Source organism: Brachyhypopomus gauderio, unplaced genomic scaffold, assembly GCF_052324685.1.
Source record: "Brachyhypopomus gauderio isolate BG-103 unplaced genomic scaffold, BGAUD_0.2 sc66, whole genome shotgun sequence".
Lineage (NCBI taxonomy): Eukaryota > Metazoa > Chordata > Actinopteri > Gymnotiformes > Hypopomidae > Brachyhypopomus > Brachyhypopomus gauderio.
In genome coordinates, this window is record NW_027506887.1 from 482,501 (window position 1) to 498,436 (window position 15,936).

The window sequence follows — 15,936 nt, forward strand, 5'->3', positions numbered from 1 at the left end:
GAGCGGAAGTCGTGTGAGAGGTGTGGGTAAGTCCATGCTCAGGTTTCAGTCCTCCACAACAATAACAGCACCACACTTGGACAGAAACCCACCCCAGGCATTGTGTACCAAGCAATGTTGTACAACTGCTTACCAGGCACAAAAACTTCTGATAAAACCACTACTCCATGGAATGGCAGGACTTCTGATTTTTCTTTTTCTTCAATTTTACTCATCTTTAAAAAATCATATATATATATATATATGGACAAAACAGCTGTGTGTGTGTGTGTGTGTGTGTGTGTGTGTGTGTGTGTGTGTGTGCATTTGAAAAGTCCAGTTTAGGTTGAGGCTTGATTGAGAGAGAGAGAGAGAGAGAGAGAGAGAGAGAGAGAGAGAGAGAGAGAGAGAGAGAGAGAGACAGAAATTATTTCCTCGATCCCTTCAGTATCAGACTCCTGCCCACAGGCAAGCAGTCAATATCTAGGCAGGGGGGCGGGGGTTAGAAGAGTGAGTGAAAGAGGAAAAAGAAGGGACAGACAGAAAGAGAGAAAGAAAGAAAGAGTTTCCCTTGTGTGCGAGTGAGGGCAAGAGAGGGGCGTGGCTGTGGAATGCCCAGCAAGTCATGTGACTGTTTACATCTAAGGGGAAGAGCGGAGAGCACAGGCTCCAGAGAAACGGCCCTGCGCAAACACACAGCCAGCCACGCGTGCTCTCACACACACACAGACATGTAGCCTCTCTCCGGGAGGTCAGTTCATACACGTCCACACGCGCACACACTCATGCACGCGCGGCGCACGTGCAATCAGGCGACAGGAGGGATGGATCACGGCATGGGACACAGACTTTACCCAGAGAGTCCCCCTAGCAGACCACGAGACGTGCTGGTGAAGTCAGGTAAGGTGACCTGCAGCAGCGTCACAGGGAGAGGAGCACACCCACCTCCGCATGTGCCTCTGATTCACGGGTGTCCTACTAAAAGTTGGACAAGAGGTGAGAATGTTAGGGGCAAAGTGGAGTGGGCTGACGCCGGGGTTCTGGTGTTGGGGGTTGTGCAGTACGGGTCCGTTAGCGTGAGCATAACACCCCGTGGGGGCACTTTGTGCGGCGCTGGAGTGAAAGCCGGCTGAAGCAGACCGGTCTTACATTCCACTGCAGATTAGTCGAGGGGTGCAAGATGTGAAGTTGTTTAGAATGAGTGTTTCCACAGTAAACACCTCTTGGAAGCTACAATGTTTAGATTTGCAGAAATGTCTGTGATTTCTGTGATTCGTCAGTGCAAATAACAGAAGTTCCCCCAAGGCACAAACAGGAAGGCAAACCGGGCCAGACGTTTGATCTCAAATGGTCTTAAGAACCTACCAGAAGAAGCCGTTTACAAATCTGTGCAGTTGGGTTTGTGTGCTGGTCTGTGTGTGTGTGAGAGAGAGAGATTGTAAAACTAAAAGTTTGTAGAAGGCATTTTCTATGGGTGGGATTGCTACCAGTTTGTTTTATGGGCCACTGCAATATGTTATTTTGGGCCATGGCGAGGTTGAGATTCTGAACAGAGTGCTTTAGGGAACACCTCAGAGTTAATCATTAAAACTCACGCTTCAAAACAAAACATTTCCCTCAATGGTTGACGGGGTTCATGCATTTTTATACCTATTGCACAAACTACCTGCGCCATATATATTTCATGATAGATGATATATCACCAGAGAGTATAGTAAAGTTTTATTTGAACTGAAGCTAGAACAACAGTTTGTTAAAGTCAAGAGTTTGTGTCATATTGACAAAGTACTTTTGCAACTGCGCCTTTCAATTTCTCTCCCCTGCTCCAATGTTTACTTTTGCAGAAATAAAAGCACAAGGTTCACGCCGTCCTTTTCCCGACCACGGGCCACCGTAATAAACTGCCCTCTGCATATTTACGCAGTTCTCTGCAGAGGGGTGTCGGCTCACGTACGCGTCTCTTCAGGTCCAGGGATTGTTTTTGCATCCCGTTTGTAATTAGCTAAGCTTTATTTTTAGATCCTCATGCATATATTAAAATTGCATTCTTCCGTTAAAACAAGTCTTTGTTGATATTTTTGTAAGTGGGTTATTATGTCCATGAAGGCTGTGGGCCTGGATCTTCAGTGCTTTTGTAATGGTAATTCCCCATGTGAACTGCCAGTCTCAATCCTGTGGTTTGCCAGGGGTCAACATTCAGAGTGGATTATGGGAAACTAGCCCCCCATCCCCTTCACACACACACACACACACACACTCATTCCCACCCCGTTTCCTCCCCCACATGGGAGTATGGCAATTCTGGGCATCCCCAGAGAACTCTGCTGTCGCCTTGACAACAGCTAGACCTCTGTTAGTATACAGTCAGTGTAGGGAAGACACTGCCCTAGAAGGGTCTTTAAAGAGTCTTCATGTGAACAGGGATGGAAGTCTAGACCCTGTGAAACCACCTCCCAGAGTCTCAGCAGCAGCGACAGTGAATTCAGGTTGAAGGCAGAGACACGTCGAAGACATGTCCACACTCGTTTGCTATGCTCGTCCCTGTCCCCAGTGAAAGGTGCACATTCATACGGCGGCTTCTGCGACACACTTACACGGGTTCCACTGTGTCTGAGGCAGCGGTCTGAGCCGGCCTTACCTGGCTATCAAAATTACAAAAAAATGCAATTGAATTAACAGCCTGCCGTTCCTGGAATCGGATTTGGCCAGACGGGAGCGATGTCTTCCTCTGCTGAACATGTTAAGTGACTCGTGAGGTCTTCAGTGAGGGAGCTAAACACATCATGGCAGTAAATGGAGATGATATTAACGTTCAGAACGAACTCTGAGCACACTGCTCCTGCCCTGTGTGTCACAGATATCTAATCAATGCAGACATGGATCCTCCCACAGCAGAGCAGTCGATTTGTTGGAGATCTTGTTTCGCTTCTACTCCATGCCATGTCTCATCCCCTCTCCCATTCTCTCACTCCGTCTCTCACTATCTCACTCTGATTTCTTAGTGAGTTTGTCTTTCTCCCTCTCACACTCTTTCACTATTTCTCTCCCCTACTCTGTCTGCCTGTCTCTAACTGTCTTTCACACACACACACACACACACACACACACACACACACACACACACACACACACACACACACACACACACACACACCCTCCTTAACATACATCCTCACATGGGTTTATTAGCATACATGAACATGTCAGCACTAGATTACCACATTCCATATTCACACATACACGTCTCATACACGCACACTCCCCATCTGTTTTCTGTTACTCCAACTGTCATGGAGTCTACACTTGAAGAAAGTTCATTTTATATTGTTTCATATAACAATTCACGTCATTGATTAGATCAGAGTGAAACCTGGGGGATGTTGAGAAGTAATTTGTATATTAGTCACTCCGGCAAAATGAACCTGAATATTTGCCATGTCTGCATCAGCACAGGTCTTGACAGTGTTATGTTAAACTCTACAAAAGGCTGAGGGTTAGACCTGGGCGGTGGGTTTTAACATGTGTCTCATTGGTTGTATTTCACTTGGAGCTTTGGGTCAGCATTTTCTTTTTCCTGGAAGCTTAGCTGTCCTTCCTGAGGCTGTGTGGACCTCTGCATGTACTCCTGCTCACTCTCACTCTCTCACTCCCGCATTCCCTCACTCTCTCACTCCCTCCCTCTCACTCCATCACTCCCTCACACTCTTACTCCCTCACTCTTTCATTCCCACACTCTCTCACTCTGTCACTCCTTCATTCCCGATCTCTGAAGCTCATGATCAGCGAGCTCATACCGGCCCGACGAGCCGAATCCAGTTGGATCAGCCTTGCTTGCACTTCTGGTCCCCCTGGAGCAACGAATGCCCAGGAGCAACAGAGGGTCATGTGACACGCCCAAGTATACAGAGCAGCGGCTGGGATACCACACTACTGTTTTCTGGCTGTATGAATCCTAAGATATGCTATATAACCTTGGAAACATCAGATATGAAAGACTGCAGGGATAGGTGAGTGCGGTACAGTTCTCGGGCATCTCCGCAGGCTTCGTCCGTCCTCTTCCTCAGCTGAGCTCGGATTTGGATCCATTGTGTTGGTGTTTTTAATATTGAATAGTGGAGATGATCTCTGGTTCCTCCTCAGACCCCGGCATTGTTAAGATCCGGCCTCGGAGAATATGACACCTGATCTTTTTCCACTGCCGGCCTGCTCAGGATCACTTCTCCCTCCGTCTCTGCTCTTCATAAGGAGGTGTGTAGCTTTGGGTCCAGTCAAGCCCACTCACAGAAGGACCAGGTACTGGGCTCTCTGGCACAAGCATCGGGCAACACTAAATCAGGATCGAAACCTGCATTCACATTCGTCAAGATGTATCGAGTGAAGAAAAAGGATTATATATCTGTATTAAAAGAATCTCCTGGCAGACAATAGGTCTATTCAATAAGTGCTTAAGTCTTTATGCGTGTGTTTTCTTCATAAGGCAACATGCAAGTGTTGCTGGAAGGCACGGACAGGCATGTCGGATATACGGCTAAATATACGGAGGCCTGCTGGTCTGGTTTGGATGGCTAAATTGCTGGGTTCATCTGACAGGAAATGGATCTCAGGAATCTCCTCCAGAATTCAAAGGAACATTAAAGTCTTACGAGGCTGGCTGTTCACCTGCTACCTCTATTGAGGTCTCTCTCTCTCTCTCTCTCTCTTTCACTCACAGTCTGAAATGTCTCTCTGGCAATTTTCTGTTTGTGCTACAGCACCCACATATTATCTCCATATCCACTAACATTTCAGCTGTTATAACCTGTTCTGGAGTATTCTAAAGCCCAACTCCACCCCGGTGTGTTTGTATAAGACAGGGTGCATTATGGTTGTGTAACAAGCTCACCTTAACCCCACTGAGAAACACCTCATAACAAAGTCGGAGAGAGCTCAGTCTCGACGCATAAATTCACTTTTTCATAGGTTCCACCGGTGCATTACTGCACAGTGTGATGATGTGTTTGTCTGGGTTCCCCTCAGCGTCGGCGTACGCAAACATCCAGTGGGAACAGCCACACCAGCCTGGTGAGCCGCTGCAGTTCCCGCGCATGGAGCGCCTCCCAGTGGCCAGTTACGTCACGCAACCCGATGACGTGCAGGGCGACGAAGATCTCATCAAACCCAAAAAACTCATCAATCCAGTGAAGGCGTCGAAGAGCCATCAAGAACTCCACCGAGAGTTGCTCCAGAACCACCAACGGTATTATTACACACACACACACACACACACACACACACACACACACACACACACGCACACGTGAACACATGCACATATACACATGCACATATGCATTCACATACATTCACAAATGCACACCTGCACACACACCACATTGTAGGTACACACAGGTACAGTCTCTCTCTCTCTCTCTCTCTCTCTCTCTCTCTCTCCTGTACCAGCCCTTTGCAGATGTCCTATACATTTCCTTCTAAGTATGGCTTGGCTTGAAATATTCTGGTCCCAGCGTGTTCTGCTGTTCCAGTGTGTTTCCTTCTGTTCGGATCATGGCAGCTCTCTAAAGACGCCAACATGCTGTACAGGCGCTCAGAAGCCCGACCCCGGCTGGCAGGTACAGGCACGGCGGTAATGAGGGAGAGCCTTTCACTCCGCACTGCGGATATGACACCCAGCGCTGATTCGATAGGGCAGCGAGGAGAACTGGCACGGAGTCTCAGCTGGAGCATCTCACTCAACTGATCCTGGTGTAGCTGTCTACACAACCACATCTCACACACACACACGTACAGTCAGTTTGAACTACTAAAATATCAACACATAAGTGCAACTTGTCATTCTGTAGTTGTGTATTCGATTTCAACTAAATCTATTACACATCCACACTTCATAAGTTATCTTACTGTAGCTGTGTGTCATACACACACATACGCACACACACCATTTCTACTACTGAAACACAAATCAGCACTAAATATGTTCAACTTCATCTGAAGAAATGGCTTTAGAGGCATTAGCTGGTACTGGTGAAATGTCGTCATGCAGATCTACCTGCTAGCTTCAGAATTATCAACTCATTTTTGCTCAGAAATTGTGCTTCCTTATTACAACGTCTTTCTGTCATGGACCGCTGTGCAACCTGATATTTCAGGATGCGTGTAAAACACAACACAACTGTACACGACGTTGATGGGGAGGAGAGCTCGTTAAACTCACGGTCTCAACTGCAGCTCTGTGTTCTTTCACTCTCTCCAAGTGTTCAGGAATAGAATTCTGAATAAGCGTTCTGAATAAGAGTTTCATAGTTGCCTGGTAACCACCGGCTACAATGGCTCCCCTCCCAAGCTCGAGCTGGAAGCCGTCGGCTGAACCCGCCCCGTTGAGAACACACTCTGCCTCTGTGTGGGGGACCGGGGCAGACAAAGTCCCCCCGACCGCCCAACAGGGGCATCTTTATACCCTCTCTCCCTCCTGCCGCCCTGGTTCAATGTTGCTGCTTTAAGCAGGGTTTTAAATAGTTTTGCCCCTGCCTCTCTGGAGGCCTCCGGGGCCTGAGGCGTGAGCACACACGCTCAGCACGACGGCCCTTATCGGACGCGGGCCGACAGAGCCGAGACTCTCTACCTGCCGTCTCCATAACGCTGGCCGTCTACCGACAGCACACAGGCCGTCTCGTCGATGAAAAGGAGTCCCTGGAGTCTCGTTAGTCTCTACGGGTTCCAGTGCGTGGCCACGGAGTGGCGATCTGTGAGCTAGATCTGTGGTTGTGGAAGGGGCCGATCTGTGAGCTAGATTCCAGTGTTGCGGGCGGCTCGATAAGGCCATCTCTTTTACACGAGCACCCACACCCACCTGCATCCGGGCCGACTTGAAGACGTGTGAATGGCAGACGGAGGGAGCGGCCGCTCGAGTGGTCCTGTTTATAAGAGGCTTTATTAGAGTGCGTGGGAGCAGCACGGTGTGTGTGTCGTGAGTGCTTGCGCGTGTTTGCGTGCGTTTCCTTGCTTGCGGGACGACAGAAGCCATATAAAAGCAAGCTGGCGGCGAGCCATGTTTGTCATTAAGGCAGGTATCTGCTCGGCCAAGGCTGGCACCTGAGGCCTCTCTGACCCCAGAAGACTTAAAAGAGGACAGTGAATCTACCTAGGGCACACCATAAGGAGAGAAAGAGATGGAGATAGAGAGAGAGAAAGAGGGAGAGAGAGATAGAATGGCAGAAGAACTGGGTCACCTACTGAATGTTGTCTATCTCGTCTCCCCAACCCTCTCTAGATAAGCTTTAATACACCCTGCTGAGACACTGTGGCTTTTTGTCTGTACCGAGAAAAAAAAAGGGGCAAAAACATTTAAACGAATTCAGTGAAGAAGCAAAATGCAGTGAGAGTGAGGAAATATTATTAACTTGGCTGATTAAAAAAAATGTTCTTTCATTTATGCTCATGTTGTTTGTTTTGACAGTAAAGTAACTTAACCTACCCACAAAGCATTCCCGCTAACCTGAAACCTGAAGGAGATAAAGAAATCAGAAGGCCGACAGTGTTTGTCGTTGAACAGTGCTGTGCAGCCTCAAACGCAAACACACTCCGTCTATGAACACTCCGCCTAAGTAGGAAGGGTTGGGGAGGGTGTGTGTGTGTGTGTGTGTGTGTGTGGGTTTTGCACACGGTTTCTGTGAAGTGTGTGTTAAAGCACAGACTCCTGCGCTCTGGGCAACATGAGCTCAGCCGAGCTGAAGGTGGCTGTGTTTGTGTCTCTTCTCATTATTCGCTGCCTGCTCTATTGTCAGTTCTGTCTCTCCTCAATTTAATGGACACCATATAAATTAGGGAGGATGCTAATTACAGTGCATACACACACAAACACACACAAACTGCTTTCCACATCTCAGCATCCACAATGCCAACTCCCTGTGGAGTGTGCACGCTCACACCTAATTTAATTAGCAATCAGCGTGTGTGTGGACGGGAGTGCATGTATGAGAGTGTGGGTGTGGGGTGATGTGTGTGGGCGTATGATTGTGCTTTCAGCATTAATCTAGTCCCTTGAAAGTTTGGTTCTGATGAGACCACTGATGTATTGTGACTTAAACATAGTTCAGAGTCAGAGTTCACATAAGTGATGTTGAAAGTGTTTGAACAGGATCCCCACTACAGACTGTAAGAAAGTAACACACAGAGTGATTGCAGTTTGCAGTTACAGTTCAGGGAATAACAAAACCTCCCTCAATCAGTCTCAATCCAGTGGATCTCGGCTTCAGCATTCAAAGTGCCCGCATCCAAACCTGTTTTTCTCAGGGCATGCAGATTTACCTTTTTTTTTTTTTTTTTTTTTTAAAGCACAGCATCTGCACTCTTCAGATACCTTTATTCCTACGTGACTTAAACACAGTACACTTACTACCACCTTTATCTAGTTTCAGAAATGCATGTTTGCAGAACTCTGTGGCCTTCCACCTTCCTGGAACATGACAAGAGTGCCATCTGCTGGAGAAATTATGAAATGCTTTTCTGACTCAATCTTGTAGAGTAGAACTGTCTATTCTATTCTATTCTATTCTATTCTATTCTATTCTATTCTATTCTATTCTATTCACAAATGTGTAGAATGTGCAACACACCCTTGGATTTACCCAGTTGTAAAATGCTTACTCTGGTGCTCACTCTGTGGTAGGGGGGTAGAGAACAAGTCAGAGTTGCAGCGGGTGCTGGAACAGAGGAAGAGAGACCAGCTGATCAAGCAGAGGAAGATGGAGGAAGAGGCCAGAAGGAAGGTGTCACCACTGGAGCAGGAGCTGCTCAAGAGGCACCAGAAGCTGGACGAGGTAGGGCGCCCCCTGCTGTTCCACTACCAGCTAGGACCCACAGCAGCTGTGTCAGGAGAGAAAGCAGCGCACGTGGTCGGCGTAGTAGTGAGAGTTAACGTCCGTGTGTAGAAGAGATCTGGGGGAAAAAGATGTAAAAGAGGTCACAAGCAGAGTGAGGTGAATGGACATCAGTAAGCTTTCCGTAAAAGAAATGGTGTGTGTGTGTGTGTGTGTGTGTGTGTGTGTGTGTGTGTGTGTGTGTGTGTGTGTGTGTGTGTGTGTGTGTGTGTGTGTGTGTGTGTGTGTGTGTGTGTGTGTGTGTGTTATAGTTGGAGAGGGAGCAGGAGCGACAGGAAGAGAACTCTTGCAACGCCCCCGAGTTCATCAAGGTCAAAGAGAACTTGAGGAGAACATCCTTCACGAGTACAGAGGAGAAGGAGGTGTAAGACACCCACGCGAAAGGGAGCAAATACGTGCGCGCGCGCGTGTGTGTATACGTGTGTGTGGATAGCCGGCCAGCGACACCCGCACAACAGTGCCTCTCCATGACTCCTCGTCTCCGTTTCACACACGAGAGATAGAAGACAAGTTGAAAAGCTTCTGAAAATAAAGACTCTGAAAGGTGTCTCTTTAAGGGAGAAAGAGACTATTGACATGTCGCTTAGATATGAACTAGTCTGAGACAGTGGTGAAGAATAAACATGGAACCACTGAGGCAGACAAGCAAAGACACATGGGTCTCTTACTAACATCTACTTAACGTGGTACAGTTTATACAGGCAATCAGTATTAATGCAAACAGCTGGTTTCTCAACTGCCAAACACTCTTCATGTCCGAGACACTTTGAGGATTCAGTCATTAAAATACAGCATGCTTTTATTTGATTTTATTTTTAGATAAGTGACGCTTGGCACATGACACTTTTGCTCATGAACAGAACCACTAAAAGAGTTTAAGCTACGTTGTTCAATCAGACGTGGAGATACCGAACGACACCGCGCGTTTGTGCAAGAGCAGACACGACCGGAGAAGGAACATTACTGCTGTGACACCGCCACGGACCGGGGACCGTCTCACGTGGCGCTTCTCGCTTCACCACGGGGCTAGAAACTACACAGAATCTGAGAGAAGGGGTGTTTGTGTGGGAGAGATGGGGTGTTGTGTCGCAGAGAAGGTGTGGAGCCTCTGGATCGTCTTTGCTATTTTCAGTGCCTTTTTGTAAGCGTCACGGAACAGCGCGAGCAAGCGCTAACAGTCTGACCGTTACTGCATTTCAATCAATATTGCTATTATATTCAATCAATACATAAAAGACATATTCTTTATCTTTTAGCTATATGAGCTGTAGGTTGGTACTGCAGCGAATAACTTTAACGCGCGCGCGCGGGGGGGTGTGTGTGTGTGTGTGTTTGAGAGCCAAGCGTGAGAGATGCACCTTTCAACCATTAATTGCAATCAGATAACAGGCTAATAAATCAGTAGTAACAGAAATCTCACGCGCTAGATCAAGCTAGGAACGCACAGTATGAAGCTCGTTATTTAGTTCCTCATTTTTCAGTGCCTTAATGGCACTTGTCAATCGTTTAGTATTCTGTGGGTTTTAAAGCACAAATATATGTGTTGTACACAATGTCGTTTTTGCCTTTATTGATCACTAAAGCCATTTTAAATAGCAATCAATATTTACCAAAATTATTGATTATATAGATTCTATATTTGTGCCTGTACTGGCACATAAATATGTGGGGTTTTGGTTTTGTTGATGTTTTTATTTGACATTTTTTGTTTGTTTGTTTGTTTTACTGTCATTTTTTGTTTGAGCTAAAAAAATATTGTTTGTCACTTTAAATTCTGACATTTTGATTGTTATGCAGAGAAGGCACATGCCCACACTACTGTATAAAATAACAAAAGTGTTCTTACTTTATATAAATAAACAGAGACTAATGCTATAACACTGCATTGCAGTTGGTGACTTTATTACCAGCAAAGAGAAGTTACTTCAGATTTCTGAACTATTGTTCTAACCTGCTGTAACCGCAATTTCAACTCCTCTGCTATCTTAAAGAAAAAAATGCAGACATACATAAATACACACACACACGCACACACACCAGCAGGTTTATTATGCACTATGGAATTTGCTGCACACTTGTCTGACTCTTTAAGCATAAAGCAGGCGGCAGGCCAGGAATCCGCCGTGCTGCTGAGAAATCCAACATCCAGCTTCCTGCTTGCAGAATTTCACCATCCTTAGTGAAACTAGAGAATAATTGGAATTATGGCAGCAACACCTGCACCAGACATCGCAAACCAACGCGGGTGGAGGCGGCGAGCTGCCCAACGCAAGGTTACGGTGGAGGGGCTCCGCCTAACAGCACGGAGGCGCAGAGCTGACGGAGGACCTCCGTATCTGCCTGGCTTCTCCATGGCTCCTTCATTAGCGGGTGAGGTAACCTTATCCATCGTATCACAGGCCCCTTTGTTTTCCAAGACACTCCATCCACCTGCAATCTGTATAATCCCCAAGAATCTGCGGGATCTGATTTGTCGCGCTCTGGTAGACAAGGGCTAAATTGTTTGAGGTGGGACACCGCTGAACCTGAACTGAACACGCACCTGCTCCAGCACACCTGAGCGTGTCCAGGGAAGCGAGCCACGCAGGCAGACGCGGCACGGCCGGAGAGGAAGCCATGCTGTAGGGTGTCCACCACGACCCTCCCTTCACCTGAACAGGTGTGCTTACTCACACATACGCTCATCCACAACCGGCCAGTCAACGGCGTCTGGCAGCTTCACGTTACCGGATCCGTCGTCCTGGCCGAGCGCACTTAGAATTGGGCCAAAAACAGGCTTTCAGGGGCACGGCACAGACCTATCGGATGACCGCTCCGCTACGAGGACCCGGCTAACGTCCCTGGTGTACGGTGACTCCTAACCACCGTGTCAAATATCCCACAAGGCAGCACTACAAGCCTCGCGCTGGGCCCGGGTTATGCAAATGTCGGACATGTGCAAGGCCATCTGCACCCGCCCGGGCGGAGGGCGTGGGGCCACGCCCCTCCGGAAGGCCACGGCCGTTGTCCGCAGCTGCCGGTGGGAGGAGCCTGTCTCTGCCGGCTACAAAGCAGCGGGGCTCGGGCACCGAGGGGCTCCGAGTGAGAGAGAAGGATGCAGTGGGGGAGGATGCTGGCTGTGACTCTGCTCAGCGTGCTGCTGATGGCTCATGTCTGTGAAGCAGGTAAACGAGGTCGCCCACTGACTTAGTGAATCTTTTTTGTAGTGAGAAATGTTCTGTGGCCTCATGATGTTTATTAGACATCACTTGGCTGCACTCTTGACCTCAATTTCCGTAACTACTATTAAATAAGTAGATACTTAATGAGAGTAAATAATACATGTTGGAAGTGTTAGAGGAGATTAATTTTAATACCAATGACTTAAGACTGGACGATGGATAAATGGCTAGCACACACCCAAGGGTGCAGGACACGTGCTCCTCTCTCATCATCGGTGGGAAGAATGTCAGAACCTGGGTTTGAACCAGTCACGCACCGTGCCACTTAGAGCAATCACATGCATAGCTGACGCGTGTCTGTGCTGCCCCAGACCTGCTGAGGAGGTCGTCGGCGACGGGCTTCCTGAGGTCGGGCAGAGACAGGAGATTCGGACGCTGTCCCAGCGGCGATTGCAGCTCGGAGAGCAGCGAGGCCGAGGAGGTCCCGGACGCCGACTCCGATTACGTGAGTATGTGTGTTTCCGACAGCATGCGTGCACTCACAAGCTTTACGGGACACTCGGCTGCCGGCACATCTCGCAGCGCTGGGCAGGAACCCAAGGCCAGTTCCCCCTGCTTCACCATCCACCGCATCTCTGTCCTCAGCACTTACTTAAGCCAGCACTTCAAGATGAAGCAACATGCTTATTTAAACAGTCTGGGCGCCCATTCCCAAAAGCATTGTAGTGTTCAGATCATCTCAAACGACAGAGTGTGTTCAGTGCGAACTTCCCACTGCCACTTAACAGTCGTCTTTGTGTTATGATGCTTTTGGGAAACGCTACCCTGCTTAGCTGTAGCTCAGAAAGCCTGTTAGTCTCTGCTTCCCTGCTGAGCTGAAATGCTAATGTCTCCACAGCGTCTGTTGTTTGAACTAGTGGAGTTACGGGACTGACATTGATGATGCCTTCAATCAATACTTTGAATTACATTGGAATTGCAGTATGGACAAATAATTCTGCAGGCTTCCATTGTGATGGCTCCTCTTGTGGAGTAAACACTCACAAATACCTAAATGATGTTTGTTTAACTTTTTAAGGAGCAGGACAACTCAAAGATGTTCGTTGCTGGTGGGTCTCTAGCAGGGCCACTGAAGGTAAGACATCTATGTACCTCCGTTAAGGTTACATACGCAGGACACACATCCTGCCGCTGTGTACATCTTATCCCTAGAGAATCATGCTCATGCCGTCGGCATGTTAAAGCAAGTGAGGAGATGGTCCTTTACTGTGCCGGTCCGCACGTGTTGGTTCTGTTCTGGACTGTGACGAGAACGTGCTGTAATTGTTGGGCAGGTTCCATGCTGTGGAAGAGAGGAGCAGGAAGCTCTCTGTCCACTCCACCATCCTCACCTCCCTGTTGAGAAGGAGTCCGTAACTAGATCCTTCCCCTGGGGTTCCCGTGCACTAGCACACCTCCTCTGTCTCCTGCCTCCTCACTCTTGTGCTCCCCCTCATCCCCCTCCCCCCAACACACACACATACACACACACACACATACACACACACATACATATATATATATATATATATATATATATATATATATATATATATATATATATATATATATACATACATAACTGGATAAATGTCTCGACCTCTTTCAGTGACTCACTAACCAAATCATTAAAATTACTCGTACTTTCATATATGCTCTCTCTCTCTCTCCCTCCCTCCCTGCCTCTCTCTCTCCCTCTCCCTCTCTCTCTCTCTCTCTCTCTCCCCCTTTCCCTCCCTCCTCCAGGACCCTGTTGGGGAAACCAGACAGGAGGGTTCGGGTATGTAGCCCAGGGGCAGAGAGGGGCAGACCAGTGTGGCTGTGTGTCTGCTCAGCGGGGAAGCAAACAGACCCTCGGGGAATCAGGTCCATGCCAGCTCTACACCACTGGATGCATGAATCACAACTCCACACAGAGTACCATCAAACGCCGATGAAGCTCACCGAGGGCCGAAGCTACTTTATCACAAAAAGGTCACAGAACAAAGCTCATCTTAAACTGACTTTGATAAACAAACTGGAACTGGAACAATTTGTTGGTTATTAATAATTAATGTCCATTGGTTTGTAGTGTAGTCAGCCCACTGAACTAATTCTGAAGTGCTCAAAAAGCTCTGCCTTGGGTGCAATTCTCAAGGAAGGGCTATGGTAACAGAGGAGGTGGTGGTGATGGAGGAGGTGGAGGTGACAGAGGAGGTGCTGCCTGCCTTGGTGCTTTGTTTCATTGTTTTAATAACGCTGCTGTCTGTAGTTGTAACCCAGTATCTCCACAATAGAGTGACGGTGCTAAAAATATGTTAAAGCAAAACAGCAACATTTATATAATATAAGATTTCTATGGATAAAATTTTAATGGATTTAAATGATCACAAAATGTATAACAACTAATAATGTATTTTACTAAGTAAATAATCTTGTCTGAGTAATCATTATACAGAACTGATGTATGTTCTGATTTGTTTAATTGTATTCTGTATTCTATAATTAAACCTGTTACATGTTATATTCCTTCTACTGAATTAAAGATTAAGTGAAGCTATAAAAGCTTCTTTATATATATTTACTAATTTGTACATCTTTCTATGTTCTTCATATCTATGTTAAATATGTTTTAATATTTAAAATACTTGAACACAATGTAGTTCACTGAAATTTCTAGAATTATATAATATTTTTGAGTGAACGTGAAGGCGTTAGCTGGAGTATGCTGCCCCCTGCTTTCTACAATGCGTGTCGCTCAAACTTCCACAAAGGAATTTCACAACTACAACTGGCCATATTCCAATAACTGTACGTCGCGCAGTCAGTAAATGCAAAAACATCCTCTGCCCGGTGCTGATCTGCTAAAGTTATGGTTGCTTGTCCGCTGCAGAACAAATGCGCTTGCTTTACTTCGCTAGCAGTTTCGCTCGAGCCGAGAGAGAGTACGCTGACGGCTCAAATAGCTCGTTTGCAGGATCGCCGATGGGAACACCTGACACCCGGTTCCGCCAATGTTCCGCTGCTGTGCGCGCGGTCCCTGGCGACAGGTTGCTAGGAGATGCCAGGAGTGGTAGTATAGGAGGGTGACAGCCATACCGTGGGAGCAGACTCGCTTCAGCGCATCGGTGCCAAACGAGTCGAGGGCCCAGGGGGACGCGGCTCTTTAGGTGGAACAAGAGTTATAAAAACATGCCAGAGAATAGAAAAACACGCTGTCGTGCGAGGTGTCGTTGCGATTCGGTATTGTGATTCAGTTGAGTTTGACTAGTAACTGGCTTTGAGAAATCACACACACACGTTGTCCTGGGCGCGTTGTCCTGTAAAATATAACAGCTGAATATGCTTGCATATTCAGCTGTTATATTTTACAGTATAAAGGGAGTTCATGATGGATGCAGGCATTAAGGCATGTACGCTGTACTCCAGACTGACAGAATACACTACTGACAGAGCGGTTTAAATCTGTAGACAGGCCTGTAGCCTTGATGATGGTCAATTCACCATCCTACGGAATGGACTTACAGTAACTACATTAAAATACTTTTAAACTAAAACGTTTATAAAATGAAGGCATTTTGTCATCTATAAACAAATGCTATGTTTATCATTTTAAAACAAACACCCCTAACAGAGGTCACTGATAATAACATAAAACAACACCGCTAGGTGGCGCGAAAACACCCTGCAATGACCCCACATCTGGTTGAGCTTTCTCAATGAAGTGACCCAGCGGTGCCAGACGTGCCTGTGTGAACTCAAAATGAACAATATTGCCAGAGTCAGAGAGTCGTTGTAGCTTTCACGGTTCATGTTGCCATGCGCTTCTTATGTTCTAATGCACCTGATTCACACGGTCAGCGCTACATGAGTAGAGGTGAAGCCGTGACTGGGTCTTCTCA

General features: G+C 47.2%; 1 protein-coding gene and 1 long non-coding RNA gene across 4 annotated transcripts; both read left to right on the forward strand.

Annotated features, from left to right (window-relative positions):
* The first annotated feature begins 447 nt into the window (after positions 1-447).
* Positions 448-10,738, forward strand: LOC143490754 (protein FAM107B). 3 transcript variants are annotated; one of them, XM_076989194.1, is made up of 4 exons: positions 466-975; positions 4,996-5,215; positions 8,645-8,795; positions 9,107-10,738. In XM_076989194.1, the coding sequence occupies exons 1-4, from the start codon at positions 765-767 to the stop codon at positions 9,221-9,223; spliced, it is 699 nt and encodes a 232-aa protein (XP_076845309.1). In that variant the 5' UTR covers positions 466-764; the 3' UTR covers positions 9,224-10,738. The 3 variants fall into 3 exon arrangements, with proteins under 3 accessions (XP_076845311.1, XP_076845309.1, XP_076845310.1); XM_076989195.1 differs by having other exon boundaries at positions 496-879; XM_076989196.1 differs by lacking the exons at positions 8,645-8,795; positions 9,107-10,738 and adding an exon at positions 5,531-7,351 and having other exon boundaries at positions 448-975.
* A 1,213-nt stretch (positions 10,739-11,951) lies between these two features.
* Positions 11,952-14,130, forward strand: LOC143490736 (uncharacterized). The gene is made up of 4 exons (XR_013124962.1): positions 11,952-12,019; positions 12,388-12,521; positions 13,095-13,151; positions 13,802-14,130. It is a non-coding gene; the product is annotated as an uncharacterized LOC143490736 (long non-coding RNA).
* The last annotated feature ends 1,806 nt before the right edge of the window (positions 14,131-15,936 follow it).

What these genes read in the sequence shown, in the direction of transcription:
- LOC143490754 (XM_076989194.1), top strand. Translation starts at nt 765, where the DNA reads ATGCACGCGCGGCGCACGTGCAATCAGGCGACAGGAGGGATGGATCAC. An exon ending in TACTAAAAGTTGGACAAGAG is followed by an intron (nt 976 to 4,995) that starts GTGAGAATGTTA and finishes GGTTCCCCTCAG; the next exon opens with CGTCGGCGTACGCAAACATC. An exon ending in GGCACCAGAAGCTGGACGAG is followed by an intron (nt 8,796 to 9,106) that starts GTAGGGCGCCCC and finishes TGTGTGTTATAG; the next exon opens with TTGGAGAGGGAGCAGGAGCG.